Source organism: Montipora foliosa, chromosome 2 (assembly GCF_036669935.1).
Source record: "Montipora foliosa isolate CH-2021 chromosome 2, ASM3666993v2, whole genome shotgun sequence".
Classification (NCBI taxonomy): domain Eukaryota; kingdom Metazoa; phylum Cnidaria; class Anthozoa; order Scleractinia; family Acroporidae; genus Montipora; species Montipora foliosa.
Genome location: NC_090870.1, coordinates 23360315 through 23377144, shown reverse-complemented (window position 1 = coordinate 23377144; position 16830 = coordinate 23360315). Strand labels below are relative to the sequence as shown.

Sequence of the window (16830 nt, the reverse complement as noted above, 5' to 3'; positions counted from 1 at the left end):
GCTTCTGCTGCATGTGTAGGATCGGCTTCCTGCATATCGAGCCTCCGAGTAGATTTATTAACGTTTCGAATAGAAAAATTACCTCAAAACGGTCATCAGGCCTAACCCTTGATTTTTAGATGTTTATCTTAAAGGTGACTGGCAATTTTCCATTCAGTCGATGTACTCGGTTCAGATAATTGTTCCGGTAGTTTATTTTCATTGAACAACTCGTTTGATGAAACCAGGTTTTCGTGTTTTCACTCCCCAGCCCCTTCATTTTTTTCCCTTCAGTGTCTAACATCATTTCTAAACGAGTTATTTAACCGAATTACGACAGATATGTGGAGAAATGCCCCTTATTAGATGCAAGGGGATTTCAATAAGCGTCACGAAGTGTCCCCTTGCTCTTCTTCCTAACATCACTGGTGTCTCGGAATACAGACAATTGACGTCACAAAGTGTCCCCCAAATGCTACTCCTCAGGGAAGGATAAACAGCTGCATTTACCCTGATCTAAGAATAACGTTAATTTTACCCAGGAGCTCATTAAGGGGGGAGCCTATATCTCTACTTATTCCCTGAGTCAACCCTTTCCCTAGTAAATTTATTTATAGGAATGCTTAATATCTTTCATGTATCACATTACTCGCTTGGGTGGCTGGTTGCATCTCTGACATGCCTTAATGTGACCGCGTGATGTTATCGCAAAAGTTATACGATGTGACCGCATGATGCAGTCGTAGTCTATACCCACATTTCACCCTCGCTCAATACAGAGTCTCCAGTAGCTCAGTGTTTAGAGCATCCGTACTAGATCACGGAGGGTCGTGGGTCCAAATCCCATTTGGGGCTCAGATTTTTAAAGTCCGAGTTCCAGGTTCCCAGTTGATGATAATGCTGAAAAATAGGCTGTTGGTAAAAATAGAAATTGTACCTGCTATTCACGGGTTGTTAAACCTGAACATCTACCGAATTATTCGAACTTCGTTTTAAATCCTTTTCTTCTCGAGTTAGAACTGGAGATTTGATTTTGCTAGACATCCGCCACATTGATTGCAGGTTCCAAGGTTGTTGAAACGGTCGGGCCCCAGTTGTTCGAAGGGTGGATAGCGCTATCCACTCATGATAAATCACTATCCACTGGATAACTCAATTGGTTTTGCTAGTGTTTATCCGTTGGGTAGTGATTTATTCGGTGGATAACGTTATCCACCTTTTGAACAACAGAGGCCCGAACTGTAGAGCAACTAGGCTACAGGAGAGCACAACACCACTGTTTGATACAATACAGCATCACTAAAGCTCTCTGTTTTCACGTCTTTATCTTTCATGTCATGTCAGAGATGGTGATTTGGAAAGATTTTTTGGTCCGAGTTTTTCCCCTTTGCCATCTCAGTATGGGAAGCTCAGATCTATAGTACCAAACTGGATTTGTTATCGTGTCTCGAGAAGAATGGACCAGTGCAAACACAAATTAAAGGTCATCTGTTGAAGCTCTGCAACTGACATGGTTCAGCCAGCGTTGACATACTTAAGCCTGGAGCCTCCAAGCCATTTCAAGAGTACAGCGAGACCGTCGTCTTTCAATACGTAATAAACCAGTTAAGGAATGTCGACACGGTGGATGTAGTATGGGACAGATATCTCCCAGGCAGTCTTAAAGATTCTGCACGAATCAAGAGTGGAAAGGGTATCCCTAGACGCGTCAGACCGGACACCAGGATCCCAGGAAATTGGCCAGCCTTCTTGAGTGTTGACGAGAACAAAGAGGAAAGTTTCCTTCACCTGGCCGAGTAGCTTAAGACAATTGGAACTGACCATGGAGAAGTAGTATCTACTAAACATAAGACAGTAGTCTTTAACGGTGACAGAAACAAAACAAAGAGAAACAAACAAAGAGTTGTGCATACTAATGTACGTAGTTACTGAATGGAATCAATCGTGGCACCACCCAAGGGAGTGTAAATGGGGATTAGTCTGAGATTTGATGTCATTTACATGAGAACGCTACGAACTCAGACCGGTACGAGAGTTCCTCGTCTCGGTCCAGCAACCCAGACGAAGTCAGACTGGTCTGAGTTAATTTTCAGGCCGATCTCATGCAACGCAAAAAAAAAATGTATATATGAAGGCCGATACGGAGTCGTACCGGCCTGAGTTCGTCCCGGCTTCATGTAAATACCCCCCCCCCCCTCCCTGACTTAAGCGAGGTACGGTCTGCATCTTACGAAGAGTTCTGGTAGCTCATTGGTGAGAACATGCGACCCTTATTACGGATGTGGTAAGTTCGATTCCTCCCTGGAATTTGAAATGTTTTCAGTTTTGCTCATACCCTCAGCCAAGCATCCATTTACGAAATGTTTATTTTACATCAATTTGTACAATTCGCGTACTTTGTTTTTGCTGTTTTTATCTTCGTTTAGACAATCACTTTATTTTCTGATTGGCCATTTAAAACAGCGCGTGCAGTTATTTCGCCCCTTAAAGTAATTATGATTGACTGAATCAGGGACGGTCTATGGGGTAATTCATGGAGTAGTTCACAGTGGATAGTCTACGGATTCGGGCTCAGTGTTTCAAGTCTACCATGCAATCTCGAACAAAAGCAGAGCGTGAAGTGACCCCTTTTTTTGTTTCTTCTTCATCCAGAAACGTTCACAAACCTCCCCTCTGGTCTCTGTGGCATTTGATATCAGGAACTGAATTTGTCGAGATGCAGGTAAAATGGTCAGTAATAATGAGAGAACGTTTGGTCCTGAAATTTTGTCGTTTTGTGATTAAAACGGAGAGGTCTCGAGGACATCGTCGGCACATGGAAACTCGAGGTCCCCGGTTCATTATTTGGTATCCAAGCCAAAAACCAAGCAATGGAGGCTTAAAAATATTCTGTACTTGTAGTCACCACACGTACAACAACAACAACAACAACAACAACAACAGAACAAACTGGGTTTTTTGCTCTCGTTGTTTGGTCAAATCCGTAGCAAATGAGTTTCCACTCTGTACCACGATCATGTTTATTAAAGAGATTATGGAGTAATTCAATATTTCGAAGTTAGCCAAATGTTTCCTCTGACTCAAAGAAGGCAATGGTATGAGTTGGTTCCATCAAAGCTTTGTGGTTACTTCCCTGGAATCGAGTTACAGGTGTACTTCAATGATTTCATTTTCATAGTGCAGTAGAGACCACTTTAGCATACACCACAAACTTACAAATTTTAAATGCCTTCAAGCCTGTTAAGTTTTTGCTGTCGTTCGTTCTACCCGCTGGTTTTAATATGTAAAATTACGTGTTTTCCTTCTCCTACGATTGAATGTGAACGCCGAGACAATAAAATGAACATATGTTTCAATGGAATAATCGATTGTGCTTAACTAGAGTATGCCCTAGTGGTACCACTACCATTAGTTTTGTCATCTGGTTGAGATGCTGCAAGGGTGTCCTTGGATGGTTGCTAAGGGAACCGACATGATTAATATCGAATCGTCTCCTCGCGTAGTCGATATATATCCACGTGACCGGATGGGTGGCGATGCTTCCATTTCAGAATAACTCGCTAGCTTTTGGTAATTAGATGGAGCTTTCTATTTTTGCATACTATTCTTTTCATCCCGAAGAGCACACTTGTTTTCGTAACTTGCTTATTCTTTGTAACAGGTAAGGAAGAACAAACTTAATCCGTAATTTTGTCTTTCCTAATTCCTAGTAACCTTATTGCGTGGGCAGTTGGTTGCTAGCCATGTAAACTGTGGAGGTTTTCTCTCCCTTTTAAAGTGCATTGTCGCTTCAATGCTTTTTTTTTAATTCTAGTTTTTGGGTTTGCTTACACCCTCGGGTCTATCGTCTTAACTCTAGCCCTTCCGCAGGCGGTGAACCAAGTGGCGAAGTGGTCAATTATGAAATTTGTGTTCTTTGTCAGTATTAACCAATCGCGAATTAAAACGCCGACAATTAACGTATTTACTACGTTAAGCACCGCCCCAAATTGGCACTTATTTCATGCAAGCCCATATTTGGCATGAAAACTTCACAATTCAGATGATATTTTCTGTTTCTGGTTTATAATAATTATTATTATTTTGTCATCGTTAATTTTTTGTAAATGTAATATTACTTTGACAAATGTTGTTGATAAGCTCCGCATTTCAGTCGCGAAAATTTGAGGCGCTTGTAAACTAAATACCTTAACGAACTGTCTAATATTCGCCCGTTATAAAAATACATAGCCCTGGCATACCGCCAAAATGAGATAGTGAAGCAAAATTTCGGTAATTATTTTGGGGGATTTTGGTTACGACTATTTTGTTCGCACTTGAGCAACAAAATTTGCTGCACACTGCTAACGTATTTTAGGTCAGTGATGGGCAATACAGCTAATTAATGACCAAGGAGTCATGTGATTGCATGCAATATATCATACCTCAAATGAGTTGCTTTTAGTCTTCAAGAATTACTTAGTCGAATTGTTATACCGAGAACAAAGAACAACACTAAGGTGTACTTTTGTTGCTCTGACAAGAATTTCAACGGAATTTTCATTTGCGAAATCCTCCAAGCACACGCATCAGTACTGTTGGTTGTCAGTCTTTAGATAAGGTGCAACTATGAATTTTTCTTTTAAAGAACTTTCGATACTTTCACTTAAAGCAAAAGCCTGCATCTATATTTGCAATTTGAAAGTTTACAGCCATAAGAGGGGTAGTTAAGCGGTAACCAAGTACAATTTGCAGGAAAAAGAAGACCACACAAATTCGAAGACAAAGCCCTCGTGATTTCCGGAATGCGAAAACCAAGCTAAATTGCACGAGGTTTGATAGAGACAAAAAGGTTCTAGTTGGGTTGCTAACCAATCAGCATTAAAGCACTGAGCAAGGCGATTTTGGAGGGTTTTATCTGAAAACTACGACACTCAATGTTGACGAAAGATCACTATGATTACATATTGCCTGGTATTCATTTCGAGCGTGTACAGCTCTTATTTATAGTTTACAGTTAGCGTTGGTAGAGCTCTGCCGCGTGTTACATTTAAACCAAATTCGAAACAACATCGACAAGTTCAGGTCGAATTGTTATGCAAATAGCTCCTAAACGTGGAAGCATTCGCTTTACTTGCTATTAATTGTTAATCCACAGCAACCATAGATCAGATTCAAAATTTCGTTTCAACTGGTGCTTCACTGTTGGAAGATGAATAAGACATCGAAACCGGTAGAAAAAGTGTCCAGTAGACAACATGTACTATGGAAATTACTTTCAACGGCTGTCCTTGGAGAGGTTTCTGTTTTCAAAGGCTGTGCAGCTGCTTTGTTCAGCTCACAAAGATTCTCAATTAGGTCTGTGCTAAAGCAGGCCTTCGCACAATAAAGCTTGACAGTTTGCCAAAACAACCTAGTGAAAACAAAGTTCAAAGTTTTGCCAGAGGCACAATTTATGCAAAGCAGCTGATATAATCAAAAGACTGTAAACAGTAAATAATTTATAATCATCAAGAGCCAATCGCACGTTGATGTGATAATCGCTTGCACCATGTGACGTCGAAATAATTGGCGCCATTGTGAACTCCATTGTTTTCGAAACTCATCCCCTACATCTTTAAAACTTGACCGAAATAAAACCTCAGCTAACTCTTCCCCAGCTAAATTAGACTGATTTGCGCTTTTGACATCGCTTTATAAAGCGATATTCGCGATCATTGATTTACGCAGGTTAGGATGTAGTTTGTTTAGAAACTTTAGGAAATAGCTTGGCGTTAATTTAACGCAAACATCATTTCAAAACTCCTAACCACTGTGAAAAATACTCCAGCTGCTTTGAAACTAGGTGGTCAACAATCTCGATACAATCAGGTGCTGCAGCCAGGAATTTGTGGGTCCAAACCGGTGAAGCGACTATTTATATCCCAGCCTCTTTTATGCAAAAGGAAAAGGAGTTGTAATATATGTTGCTCAGTCATGCGCGAACAAGCTGGCAGCTTTGCTTCAAGGCACGTTCCGTGTGTTTACCTAGGTCATTAAAATTTAAATACTAAAAGGGTGGAAGGCCAGATATGGTAAACAAATTTTCAAATCTGCGTAGCCAAGGAATGGATATGTCGCACATTTGATTCGTCCCTTTATGAAACTCTCAGACAGCGTTTGCTTTTACGTACTTTTTTTTTCCCGGAACCACGAAGCATGACAATGCAATAAGTGACACATTTGCTCTACTAAAACTCGCCATACCATTTTTATTAAAACAAATAATTCTAATACAGCTAGACAAGATGCAAAAATTTCCTGAATTTGGCTATCAGTTCGTGACTGAATATAGGTTCCTAATCACACTTGTTGCCACATTTCAAGCATATGGACTTCTAAACTCATTTGATCCAAGAAAACGGATTATAGACTCAATTTTAATAGCAAAAAATAAAATTTACACTATCTCTGTATAATTCCTTATAGTATTACGTAGAGTGCCATAAAATAAAAATACTTTAAACTCTCAATTCTCGACCAAGATTTTCTGTCAGCATTTACAGCCAAATATACAGAACTATAATCTTGGTTCTTTCAGCAATATTAAAATAGTAAATAGAACTATGGTGCAACACAATATTATATAGAAATTATGACTATTTATACAAATATTATATAATTTTAGGGCATAGAATTCCTTAGAAGACTGTATCAAAAAAGTTATTGATATGACATAAAATAGTTCACATAAATATACCTATTGGTTCGTGCTGGGTTAAGGAATCTAACCCGTTCGTGTTTCATATATAGCATGTAATTTCATTTACTGATTTCAGATAATTTCTTTCTGACGGATTATAAACTTAGAGACTAATTTCTGAATATAAGATCTAAGTACGTTGGCTCAAACACGAGCTAGCATGTTTTATTTTTCGATAAATTTACCCCAGCAATGTGGTATCTTTACATAACTTAAGTCTTTCCATGTCTAATCTTAAATTAGCAAAAAATCTAGCTTTGCATAACGTTATCACTTAACAAAAGTATAGAATAAAAGGATTCTCCAAAATTTTCAACTAAATATGCACAGAGACATTCTTTCCAAATTAATTCAAATGCACTCCATCGATTCACTTCAAAAGGTTTATAGCATTTCATATCATTCAATTTGGCTTATTTAAATTCACTGAACTTCTTCGTCTTCATGAATAATAATATTGTAATCACCTTCGCTCAAAGTTCAGTTCCTAAGAAAATATACGCAACACTTGGTCGATATTCTTCTGGCAAACGGGACAGGAATTACTTTCCTCTTTGATGCGGTTTGCGCATTCCATGCAAAATAAGTTATGACCACAAGGAACAAGTGCAGCCACAACTTCGCTCTCACAACAAATGACGCAATCTTTCTTTTTCATATCTTTTCCGAGCGGACTTAACGCAGTGTTGTTATTATTCGCTTCCTCCGTGTTAAACCTAATGGTACTCACCAACCCATTCGACTCGGTTGAACTAACGTGTGCCGTGCTATTGGAACTTGTTGCAGGAATAGACGATACACTTGCTGTAACTTGTGACGTGAAAGGAGTGAATGCGGAAAGCGGAGAAAAGTTACCAGTCAAAGGATCACTTTTCATCCTTCTCGCAGCAGAATGTGGACTCGCTGGTCGACCGATCGCCGAGCTTAGAGCTTGGTTGTTCAAGCTGGAACTGCGAGTGAAGGGCGCTTGCTCGTTCATGGTTCGATTTGACGAAACGTTTCCCCAGATCGACGGTGATGGTGGTGCGGGCGCTGGATCAAAACCAGACCCAGTTGAGCTCCCTTCGGATCCAACATCGCGATCAGTCGGCGAGGGGAGGTCGTTGAAGAAGAACCCATTTACGGAAAATGGACTGTTGATGGGATTAAAGCCGCCATCATTTATGCTGGAACCTTTGCTACTGGGATAGCCATAGAAAGAATCCGAGCTGGTGCGGTGAGTCAGTCCCAGAGAGTTGTTGCTATCTCGAAACGCAGAGAAGCTGGAAGACACGTTGGAGTAAATAGAACCGGGAGCGAAATCATTGAATGAATTCTGCAAGGCATCGCTGATGAAAACGTCATCTGCCGTATCCATCCTTCCTCCAGTGCGTGTAGTAATGTGGTTGTTGATTTCTTTGCGTGCACTTTCAACGTTGTCAGGCATGCCTGTAACTTCAAACACCGGCTCCTTGTCTCTGGACGGAGTTACAATGTAGGTGTTGGTTTGCTGTTGGATCCGTTTAATCGTAGCTCCTTTAGGGCCTACAACAAGACCAACAACTCTATAAGGCACTCGTACATGGATAGTTGTCTGACCCGGTGTTGTAGGGCTTGGTGGTCCCGGCGCCAGCGAATTCAGGCTGTTGTTTTTGCGTTGAGCTCGGATTTGCGAAAAATGTTCTGCAGCTGAAAGTATTTCGCGTTTGGCCAGAGCAACATCCTCTTTTCTTCCCGTTACAACAAAAACTGGATCCTCTCCTCGCACAGGTGTTTTGATGTAAGTGTTCGTCTTCGCTCGCAAAGCCTTGATTTTACAACCTTCAAATGAAGCGAGGAACAAAAACACGTCAAATACACGCGGTCTCCACAAGTCAGCAAGCTAATTTGATTTTGGGCTTGCCGAGAACTTCAAAACTTACCTTGTCTTCCAACTATCTCCGCTACGTGCTCAGAACTCGGAACTGGAACACACTCGGTCATATTCATACTTCTCTTATTACGAATTTCGTCAAACGCATTCGAGGTTTGATCGTCGTCATTTGTCAGGCCGAGCATGGAGAGCTCGAGTTCGATTTGCAGAGCTCTTTGATCTGCGTCTAGTTGCCCATGTGTGGAGCGGTCCATTTCGACGAGAAGTGAGCTAGGCATAGCCGGGAACGTCTTGCTCCGAGAGCTGTTAGCGACCACTTCGTAACTGTGCCGTGTTCGGAGCTCGTTCGAGGTTCGAACCTCCTCTAGAGTGTTCTGGGCTTGCTTCAAGTGAAAACCGGAATAGACGTCATTTGGTTTTGACCTCAAGTCAGGCCATAATGCACCACTCATTAGCAACATCTGCTACACGTGGGACCGTTGGTCTGTTCTGATTGGTTCAATTTCTCGGGAGGTGTAGAGTCTTGTCAATTTCGACTGCTGCTTGTCAAAAAAATTGTCACCGTGATGATTGGGAGAGTTTTTAACACAATCACGCCCCTAAACTCTACTTTGAAAGATGATGTTTGAATCATAGCACAGTCTAAACTCTTGAAACGGGTCCCTGGTCTTTTTTCTTCTTCTCAAACCCGACTTATTGGGTAGAATCGTTTCTGTTTTCGCCAAACACACACATCAGCCTCTATTTTCTTCAAATCACATTATGCAAAATCTTCTATCACAGTGTTGTCACATTGTCTGAAGCACACCCAATATGCAAAATAGAACGTTTTGTTTATAATCTCGCGTTTTTGCATCTACGTTGACGATGCAAGAATATAGAACTTGAAAGAAAAGTAAAAGCGGTGCAGAAATAATGCGATTTGCAAAATGTAGCTTTAATTAAAGCAAATAAAGCCAAAGGAAACGTATTGCGAGATACAGCAATAACAAATAATCCATACGATTCTGCAGGTGAATAGGATCTGTCAAGTGCAATCAATAATTCGTTGAATTTAGCATATAAATTTAGCGGCAAAAACGTAAGAAAAACTCCACAAGAAAAAAATGCTTGTTTTTATCCACGTGAAGGCTGTTTATCATATAAAGACTGATCTCTTTTAATGATTAGCTGGCATTTTTTGGGATCCAAGGTAGCAGAGAATCTTTCTTAGATCGCCTCGACAACGGCAGCAGAGTGTGACATGTGCGTTTTGCAATATTTGTAAACTCTTGAGTGAAATTGATGACTCCGAGACTTCAGCTGACATGTAACATAAATTTGACAATGAACAAAGAAAATAAGGCAAATTAAAGCTAAAGCAAGCCCGGGCTTGAAGCAAAATAGAAAACTTCAGTCATTGCACAAAAATAGAACACGCAATCATGTCTTATTCATGAGTCTATCATTTGGCGGCAACAGCAGAGAATATTGAAGCATCTCATACATAAGGAATATACTATCAAGAAAGTAAGATTGTGCGAGGATGAGATTGAGAAATATAATTGTGATTCTCTTGGCTGCTTTCACTTTCTTATTGTAGTTTCTTAACAGTATAGAGAACATATAAAGAAATAACTATCGATTACTAAACTTGAAAGTTACAATTCAGAAGAAAGGACAACAAAATCTCTCATTTGGAGGTTGGAGAGAATCACCACCGATCATTGTGCAGAAAATAAGACGATATATCTTGAATAGTCAGTTTTTACGCTAGCCACACTCAAAGATCCATTCTTCTACAAAATTCAACCCGGTTAAAATACAATTGCTTAATCAGAAAGTTCTTCGAAGTTCAAATAGCACAGTTGGTGTCCAGTGGTGGTTTGTGTTCGGCGAATGATTACAAGGAATGCTAGCGAGCCATGTCTCAGACTCTGTAAAAGTGTGGCGCAGTCTTTTGGGTGGTATTAGACTCGGTTCGCTTTGATGTGCCATTTTACATATTCGCGGATAATAATTGCTGTCAGTTGTTGAGAACTTGTTAATTGTATGCGCTGCGTAAGACACTTGAGCTTAGGAGGCGTGATAAAGAACTCTGTTTACAAGACATTGTTCAAGGATAACGCCTTAGTGGAACCATCAACAACATCACACAGAGAGAACTGCATCAGGCAGTAGCTTTCGTTTGTCAAAAATCCTTTTCAGAAAACAAGGGTCTTGAAAGAGGTAACTGCCCAAAGAACCTTGGATAGACCAAGAGGCAAGAAGACCGGCCAACATTTAAATAACAAGGGTAATTATGCTAGTCAAAAGCTAAGAGCTATTGTAATGGTCTCACAATCCACTCCAGAGCTTCCTTGATGACTAACTATTTTTTTTAAATTGTTAATGATTGATGAAATTACATACTGGTTTTAGTTTGATTCCAAAAAAATTGTGGACCGGTTATGTATAGTTGTTTCAGCGTCTGACCTTAAAAATCCACTAAAAGCAAACTGGTCACATTCCATGGAAGAGGTTTATAGACATGTTGCAATCACTGGTCAAAATAAAAAATAGCAACCGGCGTTGGTCTATCAACACAAACGCGGATAATGTTCTTTACTTCAATGCATTTTCTTTGTTATTGACTACAAATAAGACAACGAGATCACGGCTTTGTTACTGTTAATAGACAATTAATAATCTTGCTGGCCCACAAAATTGTCAAAAGAACAAAACATCGAATACCGAGTTAGATAACTGCGGTTTGAGGTTGTGTTGGAATTTCTAACAATAACCCACGCAAGGGAAATTCGTGACATCAGCGTCCTTTGGACTGTACTTCCTTTTCGATTTTTTTAGTCCCAAGTGGTCTTCGCAGTCAAGGTCATTAACATTGATGTTATCTCAAAGCCTTACAATTGCTGCAATATTGGACTTTGCATTCACGGATTTAATCCATTGACGTCGATGAGATCGCGTAGTATTGTCGAATCGTCTGTGAGCCGTGTTTCCCTTTGCGTTTTGCAAACAATGATGCATGACAAACAAAAAGCGATTCATGAAGTTAGATACTGAGATTTCTAGCCAAAAAAAAAAAGAAAAACAAAATCCAAGCCCTAGGACAGAGAAAACAGGAAAAGAAAAAGCTTTAGCCTCGATTAATAGGCCTATACAATTTCAGGCCGGTTCTCTCAAACTTTTTCAGCTTGAAATTGTGACTCAATGGAAAATAGTAATGGTCCGTGGAGACCACTTTGTGAGTGCATGCACATAAGTCGTTTTCTTTCTAAATCCCCAGAACCGCACTGATGACGGTTAAATATTTTGTCAGTTGTTACAGAGATTAAAATAAGCCTAATGGTGGAATTAATCCAGACTCTTCATTTGTAGTCGCAAAAAGACAAGATCACAAAAGAATCGAACACGACAGCAACACTTCACATAACTTTTCGTACTTTACCAAGCATCAATATGCCAATAATTGTTTATGAAGTTTGATTTAATATTATAGTACTTTAAGGGAGGAAAGTCGTAGTGTGAATTGCACCCGTCAAATCGTCTGTTCCAAACATGATCTAGCCCTGTACTGTGTTTTATGACCTTGAAATTTAGTGCAATATTGGTTCCTTATTCCATTGAAGTGACGCCATTTGAAACGATCCGCACGAATACCTCCTCTATCCGGACAAAGAAGTAACTCAGGCAGGAAATATAGGTGGTTTTCACGTTACGTCATCGCCGCCACGTTGCTGGACGAAAACAAAAGATCTCTCACTACCTCCAGCAATTGTACATTGCATCAACCACTTTTGTAAGCACGAACAGAAACACGCGGATTTTTTTAAGTACCTCAACGAAATAAACCAAGAGAAATGCTGAAAATTACCCTCCCGCAATTTTAAGCTCGTGTGATTAAATTAGAGTAAATTGTAACTGAAGCTACCTTGAAGATCGTTCGCGTATTCAGAGCAACAAGACAACTGCACGGAACACTGAGATAAGTCTAAAATAATGCGAGTGGTCGATCACTATCATGACAATTTGATTTTTCATAACAAGGAAACACGACCATTTTGTGGAGCACGAGTGAAAGAACAAACAAATGAAAATTGGACTACATCTCCAAAAAAATTTCCAATCATTTTCCCAGCCATACGAAGAGATATTAAGACTGCGCACGATAGCGACTACTATCATGTAGATAGGTTTTCTCTCACTTTTCAGCAGCAGGGGCAGATTAAGATACCATATGAACATGACACTACCTTCTTTAATAGCTATACACTGGCATTGACGCCTATGGGACTGAACTACAAAAGACTTTTCAACAGTAGATATCGGCAATGTTGTCCATTCTTTGTAGGCATTTTTATCGTGAGAAAGTCCAATAGATAACTTACTGAGAGAAAGATTCCAGCTCTTACGTTCTTTAGTCTTACAAGCCAGATACTCTTTTGGCGTAAAATTCTGCCACGGTCTACTTATATATTATAGACCATGCAAATCACAGTCTGTAAGGGGGAGATGACGTGAATCGAGCAGCGAAGGTTTCAGTTGTTGATTAGTCGTGTCCCTTATGATCATAACTGGGTCATTGCATTTTTCCTATTAACTATTGATGTCAGTTTATGTCATAATTAAAAATTCGAATAAGTGTAATCATATATAAACTACCTGTACACAGTTTAGAAAGGTTACAATGAACACTTTCAGGATTCACTACAATGATCGAGAGATTTCAAAATGAACATGGGAGGAAGTTGAAAGGACTTTGCTAAGTGCTTTACCTCCAAGCTTTATCTTTTTTCATTAAAAAGGGATAATAATAAGTAATATTCTCAAGCACTTGCATTAAAAAAGTTATCATGGCCTTTGGTTGCATCAAATAACATTTGCTTGAAACAAGAGTACCATTTTCAATTGTTTTACAAAAATAAGAAATTGTTGAACACATAGTAACAGTGCTTAACAGTTTGTCTCTCTATGACCGTGTAACAGTCTGCTTTGACTCTAGTATTTTTCCAAGCTCTTGTTTTGGGAGAGAACATCTCGGCTAATTCACTACTTTTTCGCGAAGACTTTAATTTTAATCAGTTTCATTCCTATATCATTCAGTAACGTCTCCGCCGCTCAAGTTTGCGGTTTAACGAAAATGGGACGCCAAATAGTTCTATTCTGAATCCAGGCTTAAGGTCCTAAATGGACCAACACCAATGTACCCCAAACGAAACTATCAAATGTCCATCTTGATCTTCTGAAACTTTTGTTTTGGGCTTCGGTGAAACTCGACCCATGTTGACGATTCCCAGAGTACGATTTTTGCTCTCCCCAACTCAATATGATCAGAATAACGTTTGAACTAAATGTTAAAGTGAGGGCATGCGAGGAAACTTCGCAACTGTCGCATCAGGGAACAAGAGATTAGGTCAGATGAACGATTCTTCGTAAAATAAATCCGGGTATTTCTTGCAACCGAGCAAGCAAGAAGAGCTGACCAGTTCATGACTTTGATGTATGCTGTAACGGGAAATAAGAAATGATTCACAAACAGGCAGGCAAAACCAAGGAAAAACTTCCTTTAACTTTTAATTTACTCGAATAAACGCCGAGGCGCTTATTTAATTTTTCGCGCCTCAAGTGCGGCGCTTATTCGAGGGTTGGACGCCACAAAGAAATATTTCTGTACGGAGATTAATTAATAGAAGTCGCCATTTGACTCTTGAGGCATTTTAATTAATGGACGAGCAGTGAAATACAATCACCTTGAACTGAAGAACATCGGTTTTGATGCAAAGAAATTCCCCATGCTGCGTTAGAGTTACTTTTCAGTGTTTTGTTAATTTCAAGAAATTCCTCGAATAAGCGCCGCATTGGGACCGTGGCGCTTATTTTCTTTTTTGTCCCAAATGCGGTGGTTATTCGAAGGCGGCGCTTATTCCAGTAAATACGGTATAAAGCTCATTTCTTGCCTTAAAGCTAAGAAGACACGGTTAGAATAACAGAACTTTCATGCGATGCTAAATCTTTCTATTAGCACAAGAGACATACGCAAACTCAGTGGCGTTTTCACAAATAGCACCTATTCCCCCATTCTCATCACCAGAGCCTCGGATCGACCCATGGCTATGGGAAACTTGGCCGTAAGGCTATTTGAACCCTACGGCGCCTGCTCACTCCTCGTGCTAACATGAATGCACCAATTAGAGACGTTTTTGATTGTTCTTCACGATAACCAACGAGGAGACACTTTGTTTCAGGGTTCCTCGGAGCTCTTCTCTCCCTCAGTCAAGAGAAGAGCTCTGGGGTCGAGATTGCAATCCCCCCTCCCCAACCCATGCTCAGCTACTCTTCGATCAAATTTAACTCATTGCAGGCTGAGTAATTAATCTTTTCTAAACTGACTGGTGTATTTGTCTTTTTCGGGTTTTATTCAAGTTGAACCGATCTAGTTTCACAACTACCCTTAGAGCGCGCAACCTCGCGTGAAGGCGCCCTAAGCCTTTGCTCAAGATCTCGTTTTTCGTTGAGTTATGGTAAAAGAGGTGTCATAAAGCCGACTTGGTTCCTTATGTCTTCATATGCACAAGTAGGGTTAGTTTAAACTAGTGACGAAACATAAACACAAGCAATACTCGCAGAAGCATTAACTTGTTAATAGACCATTTAAGAGTTCATGTCTGCCTCCTCTTCAAAGCGAGTTTTTGTGATCGTAATTAGTTTTCATACGAAAAGCTTCGCACTTAGACTCGCTTTGAAGAGGAGGCAGACATGAACTCGGAAATAGCCTATTCGTGCCTTGTTACGAGAAAAGAGGAGATGGGGAGGGTACTAGAACGACGGAGCGCGGGATACAAGAAATTTACTGCCTGCATACTTTAACAAAAAGAAGACGAGATTTTAGTTAACAAATCGATTGACAATCGTAAGTTAAGTGACTAGAAATTATGCCGACAATAAAGTCTTCCTGTTCGAAAAATTGTTCTTCTTACTCAAACAGCAGGTGCTAAGTTTCATCAGACCCAAAAACAGACATTTGATGTTTGAGAAAAGAGTATTTTGAAAATCCATACCGACTCAAAATGCTGGCGAAAAGGATTAGGACAAAAGCCTTCAAGGAAGATTCCCGCTTTATAAATCGGGCATAAACATACACTCAGGAAGGAATAACTTTGCCTTCCAGTCAACTGACGAAATATATTCACTTTCAAGGACAACAAATGCCACTGTGAAGATAAATCAGGCGGATTGCTTTTCCTTTACATCGGAAATTTATTTTTATCCAATTCTACAAGTAATATTGTCGTCTAAGCGCTTAAAAAGCTCACTTCCCATGGTAATAAATATCGCGAAACACTGTCCAACTCATATTTACCCGCACACTGAAATGGGCAATGACTTTCTTCTCCATTGTTAAATAACTTGCTATTTACAATTAAGAAAGTTATCAGCTAACTTGCTACTAGTCCCTGACGCTTACTTAAATCCCTGTTAAAAAACTGCTGATGGTTGAAGAATGCTGTTCGAGTAAAAAATCCCTTCGCTTCTTCTTCCTGTGACCTTGAAGGTCCCTGAAATCAAGAAAATGATTCAAGCCAAGGTAACAAAACAGCATTTTTATCATTCTTTACATGGATTTCTTTACACAGAGAAACGGAATTGCCGTGTTTTCGATAACAGTTTCGTTGCGACAAAAGTTACTTTTTACTTTGCAGTTACAATATGAATCGTTCTGTACTCTCATAAAAGTCCACTGCATGTATAGAGTAGAAAAAGTATTTTTTCTTACTTTTTGAAGAAACCATCCACTGTGATGTGTGTATTCAATTGGCAAACTTCAGTTAAGGCAAATTATCTTTTATTTATGAAGGTTTTGGCCACTTCATTTTCTGAATACCACATGAATAATTGTCAAGACCTCTACCAAGCATAAATATAACATGTACATTACGGAAGACGATATAAATAAACGTTCAGAAGCGAGAGTAAATAGACACAAAGAAACGGTCGTAAAAATCAAATTTGACAGGACAAGAGCTTCCAATAAAACAGCGAAGACAACACAGGGCTTCCATGTCTTCTTTCGTCTGCCGTGCAATGTGCCCAGTACAATTGTTACGAGGGTTTTCTATCTGAAATGAGCATATCTACGCAACACCAACAAGTAGATCACGCAACAAGGTTATCACTCTTAGGACCCATCACCATCGAATTCACTTCAAAACGGATGCTTCGGATTTTCCAACGCTCATTATTGTGAAATTTGCTGGCCGTGACAATAAGAATGAACTGCACAATGCCCGTGCGTAAAAGT

General features: G+C 39.8%; 2 protein-coding genes across 2 annotated transcripts in view; both read right to left on the bottom strand.

The window, feature by feature from the left end:
* Nucleotides 1–6195: 6195 nt before the first annotated feature.
* LOC137992699 (RNA-binding protein MEX3B-like) lies at nt 6196–9019 on the bottom strand. Its single transcript, XM_068838182.1, has 2 exons — nt 8602–9019; nt 6196–8500 (listed from the first exon to the last, which is right to left on the bottom strand). The coding sequence occupies exons 1-2, from the start codon at nt 9011–9013 to the stop codon at nt 7188–7190; spliced, it is 1725 nt and encodes a 574-aa protein (XP_068694283.1). The 5' UTR covers nt 9014–9019; the 3' UTR covers nt 6196–7187.
* Nucleotides 9020–15770: 6751 nt separating this feature from the next.
* Nucleotides 15771–16830, bottom strand: part of LOC137992698 (conserved oligomeric Golgi complex subunit 1-like) — a 47931-nt gene continuing 46871 nt past the window's right edge. Inside the window, exon 28 of the mRNA XM_068838181.1 lies at nt 15771–16087. Within this exon, the coding sequence (XP_068694282.1) occupies nt 15968–16087 (120 nt within the window). The 3' untranslated portion in view covers nt 15771–15967. The remainder of the gene's footprint in view (nt 16088–16830) is intronic.

Excerpts from the sequence above, each read along its gene's own strand:
- LOC137992699 (XM_068838182.1), bottom strand. The coding sequence starts at position 9,013 with ATGTTGCTAATGAGTGGTGCATTATGGCCTGACTTGAGGTCAAAACCA. Across the intron at positions 8,501-8,601 it reads GGAGATAGTTGGAAGACAAG|GTTGTAAAATCAAGGCTTTG; the intron begins GTAAGTTTTGAA and ends CTTCATTTGAAG.